The sequence below is a fragment of the Heteronotia binoei genome, chromosome 15, assembly GCF_032191835.1.
Source record: "Heteronotia binoei isolate CCM8104 ecotype False Entrance Well chromosome 15, APGP_CSIRO_Hbin_v1, whole genome shotgun sequence".
NCBI classification, from domain to species: Eukaryota; Metazoa; Chordata; class Lepidosauria; order Squamata; family Gekkonidae; genus Heteronotia; species Heteronotia binoei.
In genome coordinates, this window is record NC_083237.1 from 22156709 (window position 1) to 22174228 (window position 17520).

At 50.4% G+C, this 17520-nt stretch overlaps 1 protein-coding gene across 3 annotated transcripts in view; it reads right to left on the bottom strand.

Annotated features, from left to right (window-relative positions):
• The window catches only part of TGFB1I1 (transforming growth factor beta 1 induced transcript 1), a 39307-nt gene extending 23872 nt beyond the window's left edge, over positions 1-15435 (bottom strand). The window contains exons 1-3 of one of the 3 annotated variants that reach the window (XM_060256619.1): positions 6259-6423; positions 2282-2332; positions 271-425 (exon numbers count right to left, since the gene is read on the bottom strand). In XM_060256619.1, coding sequence (XP_060112602.1) covers positions 271-425; positions 2282-2332; positions 6259-6343 — 291 coding nt within the window. In that variant the 5' untranslated portion in view covers positions 6344-6423. Of the gene's footprint in view, positions 1-270; positions 426-2281; positions 2333-6258; positions 6424-15324 lie in introns of those variants that run through there. The other 2 variants (XM_060256621.1, XM_060256620.1) reach the window with 2 other exon arrangements.
• Between the last annotated feature and the right edge of the window lie 2085 nt (positions 15436-17520).

Consider the following 17520-nt stretch of genomic DNA (forward strand, 5'->3'; position numbering starts at 1 on the left):
TTGGGGCCAGTAGCAGTGTGCCCCAAGAAAGAAAAATGTTTTGTACTATTCCTAAAAGTGAAGGAAACCTGATTTCTTCTCAAAATAGCAAGGGGGGGGGGAGATAAAACACCACCAATCTCATCAATTTTTGCTTCTTCCCGACCACCCCTTTCCCCTCCATTCTCCTGTAGGGAAGCAGATGTCCCCTTAACCCACCTCAATAGCCCATCTACATTTAACCCACCCCCCAGAGTTCTCCGTCCCCAGCCGCTGCCACAGCGTGCTTACCTGCTGTTGAGGATTGTAAGGTGGAGGTGGCGGCTTGGGGTCTGAGGTCCCGTCTTGTTTCAGCCCGTTGGGGTGAGCGCCTCCAGAATCTGTGAGCAGAACTGGACGTTTGGAGATATGGGAGGTGGTCGTCTCCAGATCAGCCAGGAGAGCGTCTGATACAGAAAGAGACAAGGAGGGTAAATAGGGGATGCAGTCAGCACGAAGATAGGGAATGACAGGGCTTTGTGGGTTTTTTTAGCAAGAACTCCTTTGCATATTAGGGCACATCCCCCTGATGTAGCCAATCCTCCAAGAGCTTACAGGGCTCTTAGTACAGGGCCTACTGCAAGCTCCAGGAGGATTGGCTATATCAGGGGTGTGTGGCCTAATATGCAAAGGAGTTCCTGATACAAAAAAATCTGGTAGGATTGCAGGCAGAGGGGGGAGAGACAGACAGACTATGGCACAGGCAGGTCCTGAGAAAACCCAAAGGACAGAACAGGCAAGAGAACATGAGAGCATATTTGCTGGATCATACCAAAGGTCCATCTACTCTGCCATCTTTTTTCCCCACAGTAGACAAATAGAAGCTCATGGAACGGGGCAAAGACCACATCCTCCCACTGTTGTCACCCCGGTATTCTAAGGTTTACAGCCTCTAAGAAGCAGGATGTTAAAAGGCCTACCCAGTCCCAATTTTCTATTCCCATCCCTATGTAGAAAATCCAGGCCGCAGTGCTGCCCCCACAGAAAAGTGATACATCCTCTTCTAATCCAGTCAAAGCCTCCAGAAGGGAGTCCTAACTGCCTCTACACAGAAACAGCCAGAACATGTCCCAACAGCCTTGAGGGAATGAGCAATTTCCCCACAAATTTCTTTTGAAGGATAATAGCACTGTGCCTCAGGTACGCATTTCAGTGCCTGAGGCAGGCTCCCTGTTTTAGGTGAAAACTGACTTCTCTGGGTGGGTATTGTGCTTCTAAGTTTCTTTTTCTCTTCAGCATTCAGTGCCTTAATGAGAGTACACACTTAACTTTATGATAGGCCACTATTGTCTACTCGGAGTGGCATCTGCTCTCCAAGGTCTTGAGCATCACCCAAGACCTGATTCTTTTAACTGGAGTTGCTGAGGAGCAAACCTGAGACCTTCTGCACGATACTGCATCTCTGAGCCACAACACCTCCATTACTACTGTGTTAAACCGCTGGCCCCGAACCATTGAAAAGCTGCAGGCTTCCTGTTCTGTCTGGCATGCTGCCCTCACTCAGCCTCTGAGGAAGCTACTACCTGACTTTCCATTCACCATCCTGAGAATATCTTTTATTTTCCCATTTGGAATAAACATACGTGACATATTACATAGTTTGTTGCTACCTGAAACTGGACTGTGTGTAACAAACCTAAAACAAATTCAGGCAGCAGGTTCTAGAAGAAATGGCCAATTCCCTGTCTCCAGCTTTTATCTGTGTGTCAATTAAAAACTAAGCGGAAGCATACCATTTTTACTTTCTGTCTCAGGTACCACAAAATGCCTAGGACTGGTCCTGCCAAAGTTACTAGTCCTTATTACTTTTCCAGAGAACAGAAGATCTCAGTTCGAAGCTCTTCCCTTAACAGCTACTATGAATGATCCACTGACCATATCCTTGAAAATACTTAGGTGTAGCCCAGCTACCCCAATCTCATCAGATCTCAGAAGCTAAGCAAGGTCGACCTTGGCTCATATTTGGAAGGGCGACCTCCAAGGAATACCAGGGTTGTAACGCAAAGGCAGGCAATGGCAAACCACCCCTAAAATGTCTCTGACCTTAAAAAAAAAAAGCTTAGCTCACCACCTAGTGGTGCATAATGCTAAAAGAGCCAGAACTTCTGGCTGACAGACAATCTTAGGATTTCCTGGCCATTCTACACACAATGGCATACGATAATTATTAATTAATCACCTAGATTTTGTTGCTTGTGAGCAAACATGAACATTGGCAGATTATGCTATGTTTATTAATGTTCAAGGAAGAGAGGGTACATACCAAATGAGACAATACGGGGACCAAGCGAGAAAGAAGGGGGATCAGCACTACCTGTATAAAGGAGACAGGACAGGCCATTGCGTGGGGAGAACAGGGAGAAAAGAGCTAGTTCCACTTGTTCCTAATCCCTCTGTACCTCCAAGAAGCTTAAGGGAACATACGTGGCTCTGCCCTCCCCCCTCCTCCATTTTAACCTCCCAACAGCCCTGTGAAGTCAGTTAGGTTTGTAGCAGGAACTCCTTTGCATATTAGGCCACATCCCCCTGATATAGCCAATCCTCCTGGAGCTTACAGGGCTCTTAGTACAGAGCCTACTGTAAGCTCCAGGAGGATTGGCTACATCAGGGGTGTGCGCATGGCCGGCGAGTGGGAGTAGGCGAGGTAGGCGGCTGCCTTGGGCGCCACTCATCACAAGGCGCCTTCAGGCGCCCTCTCCCACCGCTCTGCCGCTCTGAAAGCGGCGGGACTGCAGGCCAGTGTGTGCTCTCCTCCAAGTCTGGCTTTCTAGTCGGGCTCGGAGCCGAACAGCCTCGCTCTGAGGTTGCCTCCTCTTGCAGGGGAGGCAGCCTTGAAGCGAGGCACAACAGCCCTGCGACCCCTTTTGCCCACTTGGCAGCCACGTGGATGAAGGAGGCCTCACGTCTCGTTCTCAGCAGCCCCGTGGACTCTTTCGCCTGCCCAGTAACCTGGCGGATGAAAGAGGCGCTGCCGCCGCCTCACTCTGACCTCCATGAGGGGTGCAAGCGTCAGGGTGGCCTGAGGTGGCAAGAACCCCAGCACCGCCCCTGGGTGTGTGGCGTAACATGCAAAGGAGTTCCTGCTACAACAAAAGCTCTGACTCTGTGAGGTTAGACTTGACAACCCTGGAGGTCAGTTAGGCTGACTGGTTCATAGCTGACCATGGATTTGAACCTTGGCCTCCCTAGTTGTAGTCTGGCACTTGAACCAGTACACCACACAGTCTCTTAGTTAGTAGCAAGCCACTCCATAATGTAACCACAGCGCTTTGGAGAGATCGTGAACCTCTGACTCCAATCCCTCTGGCTGTGCTGAAGCCAGTGTAGCTTATCCAGGAATGAGGGAATGGTATTCTGCAAATGCTCAGAGGCTCTTCTGACCCCAGCGACCAGGGCTTTTTTTGTAGCAGGGACTCCTTTGCATATTAGGTCACATCGCCCTGATGTAGCCAGTCTTCCAAGAGCTTACAGGGTTCTTGGTACAGGGCCTTGTGTAAGCTCCTGGAGGATTGGCTACATCAGGGGGGTGTGGCCTAATATGCAAAGCAGCTCCTGCTACAAAAAAACGCCATGGCCTTAGCATTTGAAGTGTATTCCTGGCTCTGCAGTCCTTGGATTCAAACAGCTGCAACTGGTAGCAGTTTGCTCCAACTTTTGCCAGCAGAGACAAACCATCCGTCTCAGCCACAGGCAAACTTGTGCTGCTTCCCACACAATCACCCTTTTGTGCAACCCCCAACTTCAACAGAGGCCTTTTTTGAATTCCCCAAATCTCAACGGCTCGTAAGCGGCAGATCACACGGGCAAACACCCTCCAACCATTTCAGAACTGAAAGCAGGGACGTTCTTTCCTTTGCGCTCCCCTAATATCACACTGAGGATCACTGTGAGTTTCTCCTCCACACCCAACTTTGCATCCTGGAGAACATTTTTCTCCACCTCGTGCCTAACTCTCTCTCTCTCTTTTTTTTTTTTGCCTGCAGCGACTTCTGAATAAAAGGGGTGTTAATAAATTGACCAAAACTGCTCCATTCCTTTAAAATCCAAGAATGCTTAATCTCACAGTAGATCAAGTTGGTCTTATTATGGAAAAGCTGCAACACAAATACATTCCAAAACTTTCCTGTCGCGATAAGCATTGAGGGGATGGCAGTGGATGGGAATAGGAGGGCACACTAAGATAAGGTAACCAAAGTTGGTTCCCAGATTCCTTATTTGTAGATCAAATCATAGATATTGATATTAGTCGAAGAACTCTGCATTCCAAAATAAGCACTGGATCCCACCAGGGGTGAAATTCTAGCAGGAGTTCATTTGCATATTAGGCCACACACCCTGATGTAGCCAATCCTCCACAAGCTTACAAGGTTCTTTTTTGTAAACTCTTGGGAGGATTGGCTACATCATGGGAGTGTGGCCTAATATGCAAAGGAGCTCTTGCTAGAATTCCACCCCTGGAACCCCCCCCCCAAACATACCTCCAGATGCAGGAGCCTGCAAGGGAATCTATGCCTGGTCTTGTGCTAACTGCTTCAAAGTAGAATACGCCTGGGAGAAATGAAGATTATGAAACTGGGGGGGCAACTGTGTCCCCCCCAAAGAAATTTTGGTTTCCTCTGACTCTGGGGACACATCCCTTCCGGGAGGCACAGACTCTTCCCCATGTGATTCAAAGCCAGGTGCCCCCAGAAGACCGAAGGCACTCCTTAGTCAACAGATCTTATCAAAGCTTCTTGAAAAAATATATATAAGTGTTGCTGGATCTTTCTTTGACTTTGAACCAAGTAGCCCAAAGGTACTTTGGGGTTACAGAAGAGATGCAGCCACTTCAGTTCTTCAGGTGGCTCTCCTCAGGGCTTTTTTTGTAGCAATAACTCCTTTGCATATTAGGCCACACACCCTGATGTAGCCAATCCTCCAAGAGCTTACAAGGTTCTTAGTACAGGGCCTAGTGTAACCTCGAAGAGGATTGGCTGCATCAGGGGTGTGTGTGGCCTAATATGCAAATGAGTTCCTGCTACCAAAAAAACCTTTCATGTAAGCAGGATCGCTGGGATACAACTAATACTTTCAAAAATGGATCTCCAAAGATTTTACAAGGGTAAAACGGGGACAGCAATTCAGAAGGGACAGATATCCAAAAGCAGAGTCTCTCCTTGCCTAAGAGCCAGCCACTGTCCCTGTGGGTGAATTACCTGGAACAAAGGATTTTGTTGTTATTCTGGTCTCAACCAAATTATTCCAAGATGTCAGAAGACTTGTTTTAATTTTTTTTTTTTTTAAAAACTACATTTGTATTTCAACTCCCAGCAGCCTTTGGAGAAAATGTAGTTTTTGGAGAGATCCAAAATAACCTGATAGCTTTGGATCTGGCACTACATTGAACTATGATATCAAAATTATTATAGCTCTCTTTATAAAGAAACTCCAACTTCTTGCCCATCACATTTTAAGGAATGATAATATTTAATACTTGTCCAGGTTTTTGTTTGCATAACGATGCTTCACATTATCTCAGAAATCCTGACCGCAGCTCTGTAAGGTAAATCAGTACGATAGCTCTCTCTTACTACAGATGAGACAGGAGAGTGCTATTGCTGAGGAATAGTAGCTTACAACAATCCTGGTATGTAGTCCAGAAAGACCTTGGGATTGTAAATTCCTGGCTGACATTTGAAGAAAGGTCTGCCCATCCCAGACCAGAGACACTTACAGAATATCAACAACAGTACTCATGATAATCAGGACTTTTTTTTGTAGCAGGAACTCCTTTGCATTTTAGGCCACACCCCATGATGTAGCCAATCCTCCAAGAGCTTACAGTAGGCCCTGTAAGAAGAGTGTGTGGCCTAATATGAAAAGGAGTTTCTGCTACAAGAAAAGTCCTGCTCATCATATCCCTGCCAGAACTAATTTTACACAGATTGCGCATCCCAAAAAGGCCCACAATTGGCACAGCTGCTGCTGTTCTGCCTCTGGGCTCTCAGTTGTTAACTGTTGCTACAACATTTACACAGAATTTTTCAGGAAGCCTCCAATACAACAAAGCAATTCTTGTACTGTTATTTAAAAACAAAACTTCGAAGTATCTCACTCCACTGGACCAGAAACCTTTTGACAACATGAAAATAATTATCCTGGCTGCAACAAAGAATATTTTGCAAAAGCTCCACATTCAAGAGCTGAAGGAGGACCCACACAACACCACGAAATAACACAGAGGCAGATGCCGTCACCCACCCAGCTGCACACAACTTGGGTTAACGCCTCCCAAATATCCGTGGCAACCTTTTGCCGGTCCATCCTTTCTGCTTGTCTGGTCCATGAGGCTTAACGTGTCAACTCGAAGGCAGGGACTCCGTCGCTCCCGGGTCTGTGCAGCATTCAAGCACACAGTACGGGCACTACAGAAATATTAATAGCAGTCCAGCCTATGATAACACATTTTGTGTTACAGCGAGACGCCACGAAATCTCAAAACGGCCTGCGTGTTCATCAGCTGATGTCTCTGTACAAAAATAAACCCCACTTTACTAAGCTACCAGATTCCCTGTAAAATAAAGTTCACATGTGCAGCCCACATGTGCTCTCTCTCTCACACACATAAATGCATGCATGTGTGCAAGCATTTTTCCAACGGGCTTTTCAGCCACATCTCCCTTCCCCAAGCCAATGATTCCTGCTGCTTTCTCCAGCGTATGAATCTCTTCTTGCTGGCATTCAAAGTATTCTTCAGTTTTTGACCACACAGTTATAATTATGAGTCCTTCCAGAGCTATTCCCTCTCACCAGAGGGACTGCCAAGATTTCTAGTAAAGCAGCCCTCTAGCGGGCCAGATCAGTTCAGGTCTTTCTTGACCCAGGCTAGAATAAACCTCTCAACAGTAACCCCTCCCTGTTCCAACAGAGTTCGAAGTCATCCCTAGATCTTATGCTTGTTCCACAGGTTCTACTACCACCACCACTCCTACTTTGTGAGGTCCTACTCAGCACCACACCAATCAGCCAGGTTCAGGGCTTTTTTTGTAGCAGGAACTCATTTGCATATTAGGCCCCACCCACCTGATGTAGCCAATCCTCCTGGAGCTTGCAGGGCTCTTTGTACAGAGCCTACTGTAAGCTCCAGGAGGATTGGCTATCAGGGGGGTGTAGCCAAATATGTAAACGAGTTCCTGCTACAAAAAAAGCCCTGTATTTGGCATCAGCAATGCAGATCCTTTTCCTAACCGACAAATCTATCAACAACATCCATTCATTGGTTCAGTCATCAAGTATATTTTCCAGCTGGGTTCCTTCAAAACCCTTCTGTGGCGCTCCCCAGCTGAACGGAAATTTCCCTTCCCTTGCTTTGACATGCAACCCTTCCTTCCCGCTCCTCCGGCCAGCCAAGAAACCTCCCGGGCTACTGCTTCCATCCCCCCAGCCGATTTCCCCATACAGCCGGCTTATGCTTCCTCCTTGTACCCTCCTCCTGGGGTCATCCCAGGCTGAAAACCAGGGAGGTCGAAGAGAAGAAGGGTCCAGGGAGCATAATTAAGCCGAGAGAATATTTGAAGCTGTTATTCCAGCTGCTTGCTGGGAGATGAGAACCAAAGGAATGGGGGAATCTGAGAAAAATGAAAAGGATCTTTCTCTCCTACCCCCTTCCCCGCCCCACCCTTCTGGTTGATGTCACAGGGCAGAAATGCATCGGGCTCGAAAGGAAACCACAGAGAGAGGGAGACAGGAATGCAGCAGGCAAGAAGAGAGGATAAGAGGCATGCTGGGGGGGAGAAGACCAGGAGCTGACATCCCAGTGGAACTGCGTTTTGCTTATCCCAACTGATCAGGGTGGGGTGGGGTGGAAGATCAGTCTGTTGCACAAGATCACCTCCTCAAATGAAACATTATTGAACAAAGTTTGAGAACAGCGGCAGCTTTAAGGCCAACAGTTTTATTCAAGGTAAAAGCCTGCGTGTGCAAGCATACAAAAGCTTATACCTTGAATAAAACTCTGTTGGTTTTAAAGCTGCTGCTGGACTCAAAACTTTGTTCTGCTGCTTCAGATCAACATGGCTGCCCACCTGGATCTATAAACATGATTGCATTAACCCAGAACAGGCCAGTTCAACGCATTTGGATGTTTAAGGCAACAACAACCCCCCCCCACACAAAAGTCTCAGTAGCATTAGTTAAGAAGGCCGTAGATTTATACCCCATCTTTCTCTCTAAATCATAGTCTCAGAGGCTCACAATCTCCTTTATCTTCCTCCCCCACAACAAACAATCTGTGAGGTAGGTGGGGCTGAGAGAGCTCTTGCAACAGCTGCCCTTTCAAGGACAACTCCTGCAAGAGCTATGACTGACCCAAAGGCATTCCAGCAGCTGCAAGTGGAGGAGTGGGGGATCAAACCTGGTTCTTCCAGACAAGAGTCTGCACACTTAACCACTACACCAAACTGGCTCTTACACATAGATACAGGCTTGCTGGTTCACATATGCAGAGGAATAAGGCAGAACGGGAACAGCAGAGGGGTTAGAAAGGAAGGCGTCATTTCAGACACCAGATAAAAGATCACAGAAAACAAGACTTTGGAATGACCTCTGGAGAACTCCCTGCCACTGGAAAGCCAGAAGAGCAAGCAAAGAAAAATGGAGTAGACCGTCTCCCTTCTGGGCTAGTTGGCAATGCAGGGGGCTTTCTGTTCAATCTGGAGTCGACCCCGAAGCTGAAGTGGTACAGTCTCTCAGCGCTCTGCTGCCTCATTCTGCTGCATGCATGAATCACATCTAATCTACAAGGGGCATTCTCCCCCAGGGATGTTCTCTCCTGCACTGGTCTAACTGACACAAGGCGGAGCTACACCTGGCCTGCATGGACCATGTCCCATGTGGGCCAAGTTTATCCACCTCCCCTTCTGCAGCCAAAATCTTTACATCACCCAGAAACCTGAGGTGGCCACTTCTCTCCTTCCTTCCTCATAGCACCTGGGCTTTGGCCACTGTGTGACACACAGCGTTGACTGGATCTGGACGGTCCACTGGCCTGATCCAACATGGAGTCTCTTATGTTCTTATCAGGTTGCCTCCAGTTTGAAGGGGGAAAGCACTCCAGTGTCATCTTTTTGAGGAACAGTGGAGATTTTAAAAATCTACATCTGCAACCAAAGGCTGAGGTATAGTGTTGCCAGCTCTGGGTTAAGAAATACCTGAAGATTTTGGGGACGGAGCCTGGGGAGGGCGGGGTTTGGGGAGGGAAGTGGCTTCGATGGGGTATCATGCTGTAGAGTCCACCTTCCATAGCGGCCATTTTCTGCAGGTGAACTGATCTGTATTGCCTGGAGATCAGCTGTGATAGAGGGAGATCCCGGCAACTCTAGGTGTAAATGACAGCATTTAAAGGGCAACTGACCCACATTAAGTGGTTTCCTAGAGTCCACACAGACAACTCAACAGCTCTATGAGCTCCCCAGGGAGCCTGGGCCAGGTTAGCTTCTTGAATGATAAAGAGACAGAGGCCTGGTGTTGGCAGTGGACTAAGGGGGCAGAATATGGAGATAGCAGGAAGGACTGAACCACTTCAGGGGATGAATTATGTGGTTCAAAGACCCAATAATTGTGTTCTGAACGTGAAAACCTTGCACAGCATGCAAACAAAGCTAGGGTTGAACCCTTGCCAGAAATGCCTTTTTAATGCAGAGAATTTGGGGCTTTTTAAACAATATGTAGGTGTGATAACAATGACTCTCCCCCTTCCTGAAGCAGGAAGTGGTATGGTCCATTGGATTCTACCTCCTTGCGCAGTTTCAGGCGCAGAACAGGCTGAGGTGACTCTGCCTGAGGTACAGGTCTGATGGGCAGCATGTGGTGGAATGCACCCCTCTCTGCAGCATGCCTTCTTGCATGCTTAAAACCAGGATGTGCATGGGGTGGGGTAACATAAGACGGTTTGTGGAGAGGATGGTGGGTTCTCTGAAGCTTGCCTCTTTTAGGGTTGCCAAGTCTGTTCTGAAAAATACCTGGAGATTTTTGGGTGGGTGGATCCAGGAGAGAGGACGGGGTTTGAGGAGGGGAGAGCAGAGGAGGGGCTCCAGCAAGGAGGAAGCATGGTCCACCCTTCACAGCAGCCATTTTCTCCAGGGGAGCTGATCTCAGCCAGCTGGAGATGACTTATAAAAGCGGGAGATCTCCAGATCCCACCAGGAGGCTGGCAACCCTACATGGTGGCATTATGCTTTCCACCCAGTTTGAGGATCCCTGTTCTCAGCCTGGTAGGTAAACTTGAGCGGAAGTTGTGGGAGCCAAGATGCCCGAGTTCCAGCCTGGTGGCTTCATTTCTTGGGAAAGGCCCCTGCCCTGAAAGCAAGCAGAACCTCCACCAGGGGCGGAAGGGCCACACTCGCGCATCAGGCTGGCTACATCAGCGAGGAATGGCGGCTTCTATCCCCGGTGGCCTTCTTCTGCACCGCTGCCGACCAATGAGAGGGCGGGAGGAAACCTCAGGTGAGGGACTGTTGGAGCAAGAATCTACATAAACCCAGTCTGACAGCTACAGTATGACAGCTGGTGATCTAGCTGCCAGGCTAGGTCACAGTGACCTGATCAGCAGACCGGCTTGAGCCGGCAGAAGCCAAGTGATGCAATCTGCTGAGTCAGCACGGCCAGGATTGGCTGCTTGGACTATATATGATCTGTGTGTGCATCACACAGGTCTCTCCCTGTGAGATGGTGGTTAGGCGAAGCACTTTGTCCGTGGAGGTGATATTGTATAGACTGCACAAGAGAGCACTTGTTGTGTATATATGTTAATACACCTTTTGGCACTAGTTGCACGTGTCTGCCTGATTTTCTTTCCTGAAGCCCTGTGTCGGGCAAGTCATCTCCCTCACTCTGCTACTCCCGCTCCGACAGGGTTATGGGCCCAGCACGCTTCCGCTGCGCGGAGGAGAGAGTTGAGAGTTGAGCTGACTGTGAGTTTGGAAAGAGCCGGAGGCGAGGAACGCCGGTGAAGGACACAGAAGCACCACCGTTCTCTGTTTGAGAGCCAGAGGGACGTCGGCAGCCAGCCGTGAGGAGGAGTCGGCACGATGGCTCAGCAACAGCTTGGAGTAGCCGTTGAGAAGCTCACCTCAGCCAACTACGCGGTGTGGAGCCTGAGAATGCAACACTACCTCAAGCGTGAAGGGCAATGGCTGTTCGTGAGTAACCCCCCTGCTGACTTATCTCCTGCCGAGACTGTGTTATCGGATAAGGCACTGGCCAACATAGTGCTGTCTATAGGAGATGACCAGCTGGTTTATGTGCGAGGGAAGGACACTCCCAAGGCTGCCTGGGACGCGTTGAGTGCGGTGCATGTTAGCACCACTGCTGGTTCCCTCATGGCCTTGACAAGGAGGATGTTCCGCACCGTTATGCCGGCTGGAGGGTGTGTGAAAGATCACATCAAACGGCTAATGGACTGTTTCGTTGAGCTGGAGGCAAGAGGCAAGACTGTAGCTCCAGACGACAGAGTGTACATTTTGCTGTCGTCGTTGCCACCTGAGTACACTCCCCTGATAACTTCTCTGGAGACGGTGGACGTAGCGACCCTGACCATGGAATACGTCTGTGCCCACCTGCTTGACTTCCAAGAGAGAATTGCGGCCGTGAGCTGTCCGGGGGTGTCGGCCGGGCAGCGTGCTGTTATCGGTGTGTCCGGGAAGACAGCCAAGAATGAGCCAGCTTTTGCTGCTGGCAGGCGTCCGAAGGTGGAGGAAGGGGAGCCGACTGCGTTTGCAGTCCGTCGCTGCTATGGATGCGGGTCGTCGCAGCACCTGCTCCGAGCTTGCCCTGAGAGGGAGAAGAGGCGGGGGCGTGTGCGGCGAGAGCGGAGGACCGCCAGCCCGTGTGAGGAAGCAACCCGGCTGGTCACGTCTGCAGTAGAGAGCACAGGGTCTGCTTGGATTTTAGACTCCGGGGCAACGAGCCATCTCTGCTGCGAGAAGGAGTTGTTGAAAAACATTGACAGTCCTGAGCATAAGTATGTGAGATTGGCTGATGGGACCACTGCCAATTCTGTTTGCTCAGGCAATGTGGAATTTCCTGCACTGAAATGTATGTTGCAAAATGTGTTGTATGTACCCTCACTGCAGTCTAACCTGTTGAGTGTTAGCACACTGTTTGACCAGGGATACCAGGTGAGATTTGAGAAAACCTGCTGCAAAATCCTGGGAGGTGGGGGAAAGTTGCTTGTGACAGGAAAGAGGGAAGGTAAACTGTATGTGGTCCAGAGTGATTGTGCCCAGGTGGCTCAGGTGTCGAATGAGCCTGTGCACAATAATTGTATACATTTGCTCCATAGGAGACTCGGGCACTGCGGATTTAGGGCGTTAAAGAAAACCCTGGAGCTTGTGCCTAGTTTGAAAGTAAATCCTTGCAAATGTTACTTGGATTGCCAGGTCTGCAAGAAGACCAAAAGCAAGGCGTGTGCTGTTGCTAAAGAAAGCTCAAGGGAAAGCACACGAGCCCTGGAACTAGTCCATTTAGACGTTATTGGCCCATTGCCAAAGAGTCTGTCGGGGAGGAGATACTGCTTGGTGGCCACCGACGACCACACGAGGTACGCGTGGGTTTTCACCATGGTGCATAAGTCTGAGGTGTATAAGACATTCACCAAGTGGGTCAAAGCAGTGGAGAGACAATTAGGGGTTAATCTCCTGGCTGTACAAACCGACAGAGGGGGGGAATTCTTATCTAACCAGATGAAACGTTGGCTGGAGAACAAGGGCATCGCCCACCGTCTGACGAACCCGGCAACGCCCCGAGAAAATGGGCATGGGGCTGTATTGCAGAATGTGATGTATTGCATGTTAGAGGATGCACAACTGCCAATGACCTATTGGGCAGAAACCATACATGCAGCTGTTTTTTTGCAAAATAGGGTTTGGTGTAATACTGTGAAAAATGTGCCTTACAGGTTACTGTTGAACAAGACCCCAGATTTGAGTTCTTTAAAAGTCTTTGGGTCACGGGCTCGGGTTGGCATCCACTCCACGAGTAGCGGGGAGGGGGATGTCCGGGCAGAGAGCCTAATTTTTCTGGGCTACAAGCCAAGGGCCAGGTGTTATCGTTTCTGCAATAGCAAAAGCAAGATAACACTTAGTAAGAGTGCCCAGTTCAATGAAGAAAGCAGCTGGCCAAGGTTGCACTCCTTGCAGAAACAATTTGTCCTGCTGCCAAGTAGCGATAACGATGTTGGAGCGCAGCCCAGAACTCCAGCCCAGGAGGTGGCACCCAGTGGGGCTGGAGAAGGTGAGCCGAATGCTGGCACAGAGCCTGACGAGCAGAATCAGGAGGCAGAGCCTCAAATGCAGGAACTGGAGGTAAAGTGTGAGAGTCAGGAGGTTCAACACCCAATTACAGGGGCAGAGCAACCAGCCCAGGAGGTGGGAACAGAGCAACCCGAAGAAGACAAAGCTGGTCCAAGCACAGGGCCACGGGTGTCTGCCAGGTCCACCAAAGGCCAACGTCCCGCTAGGTACAAGTGTCCCTATGTCACTCTGACTGTCAATCCAGACCCACCCGGATTTGAGGAAATGTTAAAAGAAAAGGCTAAGAAATGGAAAGCCTGGGTGGCAGAGTGCGAGGCAAGGGAGAAGGAGGCTGAAGCCAAGCGTCTGAAAGAGCTGGCTGAACAGGAACACGATGATGTGTTTTACAATCATGATGAGTTCCTGAACGAATTCCGGAAAGGGTTCCGAGCTACGTAAATATGAACTGTAATGTTGCTGGTGGACATGTATGTAAACTGTGTAAAGTGCTTTGGTGCACCGGGTTTAAATAGATTAGGAGGTGTGTTGGAGCAAGAATCTACATAAACCCAGTCTGACAGCTACAGTATGACAGCTGGTGATCTAGCTGCCAGGCTAGGTCACAGTGACCTGATCAGCAGACCGGCTTGAGCCGGCAGAAGCCAAGTGATGCAATCTGCTGAGTCAGCACGGCCAGGATTGGCTGCTTGGACTATATATGATCTGTGTGTGCATCACACAGGTCTCTCCCTGTGAGATGGTGGTTAGGCGAAGCACTTTGTCCGTGGAGGTGATATTGTATAGACTGCACAAGAGAGCACTTGTTGTGTATATATGTTAATACACCTTTTGGCACTAGTTGCACGTGTCTGCCTGATTTTCTTTCCTGAAGCCCTGTGTCGGGCAAGTCATCTCCCTCACTCTGCTACTCCCGCTCCGACAGGGACACCTCTCCTTGGCCTGGCCTGAGCTGAGCGGCCCCGGGGCTGAGGGAGCAGGTTCGCGGCACCAGAGAAGCCCCTCATCAGGAGGGCCTCCTGCTGGGCGGGTGGGGGGCCCGGCTGGCCCGTCTAGTTGAGGCAGCTGCAGGAGGGTTAGAGGGGGACAGGAGGCTGTGCAAAAGCACCCTGGTTCTTCTTCTGCTTCTTCTCTCCCTCTGGCGGGGCGCCTCCGTGCAGCAGGAGCGATTCCGCAAAGCCACAGGAATACGCTGAGAAATACATTCCTGGCTTCTCCGGATGGGAAGGGCTGAGGAAATTTGCCCTCTTCTTCCCCCACCCTCAGACGCCCGCCCTTCCAGCTACGAGGAGGGAGAGGGAGGGAGGGGGGAACACAACGGGGGGGGGGAGAGAAGACCATGCAAATGGGGCAAAGGAGACTACACAGGGAAGAGCAAGAAATAAGCTCATAGGCCCGTTCACTGAGTATTATTTCTCCCCCCACCAACCCCTTAAGGAAGCATGCATTTGAAAAAGTAACGTGTGAACCCTAAGCCGGGCAAACTCTCTAAAGAGCCCGGGTTGGGGCTCAGCTCCACGCAAGCACAATGTGTCAGCGAGAGGTGGTGGCAGCCCCGGGCCGGAGGCTGCACGCTGCCCAGGCAAGGAAGGGGGAAGGAAAGTCTGCCTGTCAAAGAAGAGCAGCGGCGGCTGGACAAGGAGACAGAAGGGCGGGGGGGGGGGAGCAGCGTACGGCGCAAAAACGCACGGGGGGCAGCAGGGGAGAAGCAACAAATGTCGGAGGAAAGCGGTTAAAACACACACACACACACCCCCCCCCGCACAAATGAGGAGCTTTTTCAAAGGGCACAAGGAGCGCCAAAAGGAAAGAGGAGGAACCGCGCGGCAGACAGAAAAGAGCGAGTAAGGCAGGCAGGCAGCCAGGCGAGGGCCCCCACTTGCTCGGAGGAAGGGGAAGGCAAGAAGAAGAAAGCGCGCCCTGTCGGGTCGCTTTAGGGGCGCAGGAAAGAAATCCAGGCGGCGGCAGAGCTTGCAGGCGCCGGTCGGGGAGAGGCGGGGGCGGGGGGTGCTTTTCTTACCCAGATCGTCCATCCCGGACGTGCTCCCCGACTCCCGGGGCCGGCAGCTGGCGGCTGGGCGGCCCCCGCCCCGGTGACGCGCCTTCCCGGAGCTCGGCGCAGCCCCGCGCCTCGCCCGCCAGTCTTGCTGCTACCGCTGCTGCCGCGGGTGACCATTTAAGGCAAAGGGGACTCCGGGCTCCGGCAGGAAGGATAGAGGGAGGGGGGGGGGGGAGAGAGAGAGATCCCACACCCCCGCCGCCTGGAGCGCAGCGGGGAAGGAGAGGGGGGTGCAGCGTTGGAATCTGCCCCAGTCCCCCTTTGCACACTGACCGCCCCCCCCCCCCAGCCAAAAGCTTATAGAAAAGTCGGGAGCATCTTGCAGAAATCCCCCCCCCCTTCTGCGAGGACTGGGGGTAGAACTTTTGTAGAGAGGAGGGTGGCGGGGAGGGGGAGGCCTGTGGCCACAGGGGGGCCTGTGGGAGCACTGCCCCCTTACTTCCAGGCAGGGCCCCCTCCCCGGAATGCAGCCTGCTTTTTTTTTTTTGCCAGAAGATAGCTTCTAAGAAGTTGCAAGTCCCACAGTGGATGGGAAAGGGTGCCCCCACCCACTTTTTAAAAAGCCCCTGACTTTTAAAATCCCGGCTACACCCCTGGGGGGGATTCTTCAGTTCTCTTGGGAGAGGTGGGATTAAGCCCATTGTGGGAGGAAGGAATGGCAAGGGACCGATAATGGGAAACTTGAGGGGGCGGGGAGACACTCCTGGGTCCTCTGGCTAAGAAGCAGGCAGGGTAGAACTAGTGAGTGGGGTAACATAGAGGGCTCTGGGAGGAAGGGGGGGTCTTGCTTGCTAAACGGGGCCTGGTCTCTTGGCTGGGCAGTCCTGGCTTCTCCAGGGAGAATGATGCTGGGTGAGGTTTTGTACAGAACCTAGCACAGCACAGCTAGCTTTATGCAGCAGTTCACTTCCAGGCTGGATTTAAGGAGCAGTATTGACCTTTAAAGTCCTGTATGGCCTGGGACCAATGTACCCGAAATACCAGCTCCTCCCATACGAACCTCCCACCCTCTAAAGTCATCCTCAGCGACCCTGGTTGGGTTGCCACTGCCATCTGAGGGTAAACGGGTGGCAACCTGAAAAGGGCCTTCTCAGTGGTGACACCAAAACTTTGGAACTCCCTTGTCAGGGAGACTTATGTCTCCTTCTACCAGGACCAGATCTACATTTTTTTTTTTGGGGGGGGGGCAAAATTAAAAAATGACACCCTCTTATCAGCCCATTCTATCTTATGGGCCCACAGAATAGAATGGACTCCATACCCAATTTGGCACACACACCCCACCCAGCAGCTCTTTGGGTAAGCTCCCCCTCTGCTCCCCCCTAGATCCAGCCCTGCCCTCTACTAGTGTCTTTTGCCAGGAGGTGAAAACTTTTTTTCAGGGGTGTCAAACTCATTTGTTATGAGGGCCAGGTCTGACATAAATAAGACCTTGTTAGGCCAGCCATGTGTGTCATAAAATGTAATGCCAGGTAGCACAGATATAAACTTTATAAAGGGCACAGACACAGTTTTTTTTAACTTGAAACATTATCACGCTTGCAATATTTTGTTTATTTAACAGTATCTATCAATGATGATTAACACCTCTTGCTCTAAATTACTGCATCAAAATCTGGAGACAATGTCTGTGCTGTAGCAATCTTGAGTATGCTGTTCAGCTGTTGTTCACGTGTGCATCTCTAAGTTGCAATTTATTAACATTAATTACAGAAATCTCTTGGCCAATACTTTAAGCCTAAGACCCAGGGGAAAACATGAAATGGCTGGACATTGCGAGCTTTTGTACATAAGTTGCTTCATGTGCTGGTCAGCCAACGGAGAAAATAGAGGCTTTGTTCTATAGTTCCTGTGCAAGCCTGGCAGAGCAAGCTATAATGCAGAAGGAAGCAAGAGAGAGAGAAGGAAGCAGATGACAGTGAGTTGCTTGCAGGCCTGATAGGAGCCCTCTGGGAGCTTTATCCGTCCCTTGGGCCGCACGTTTGACACCCCTGCTCCAATGTTCCCTCTAAGCTGCAGAGTCTTGTGAGCAAAAATTCTACTTTGTGAGCTACAGGCATGGCTTTTTTGTTAAAAAAGCCCAGCAGGAACTCATTTACATATTAGACCATAATTCCTGACATCACCATGGTTTCACACAGGCTTTTTTAGTAGAAA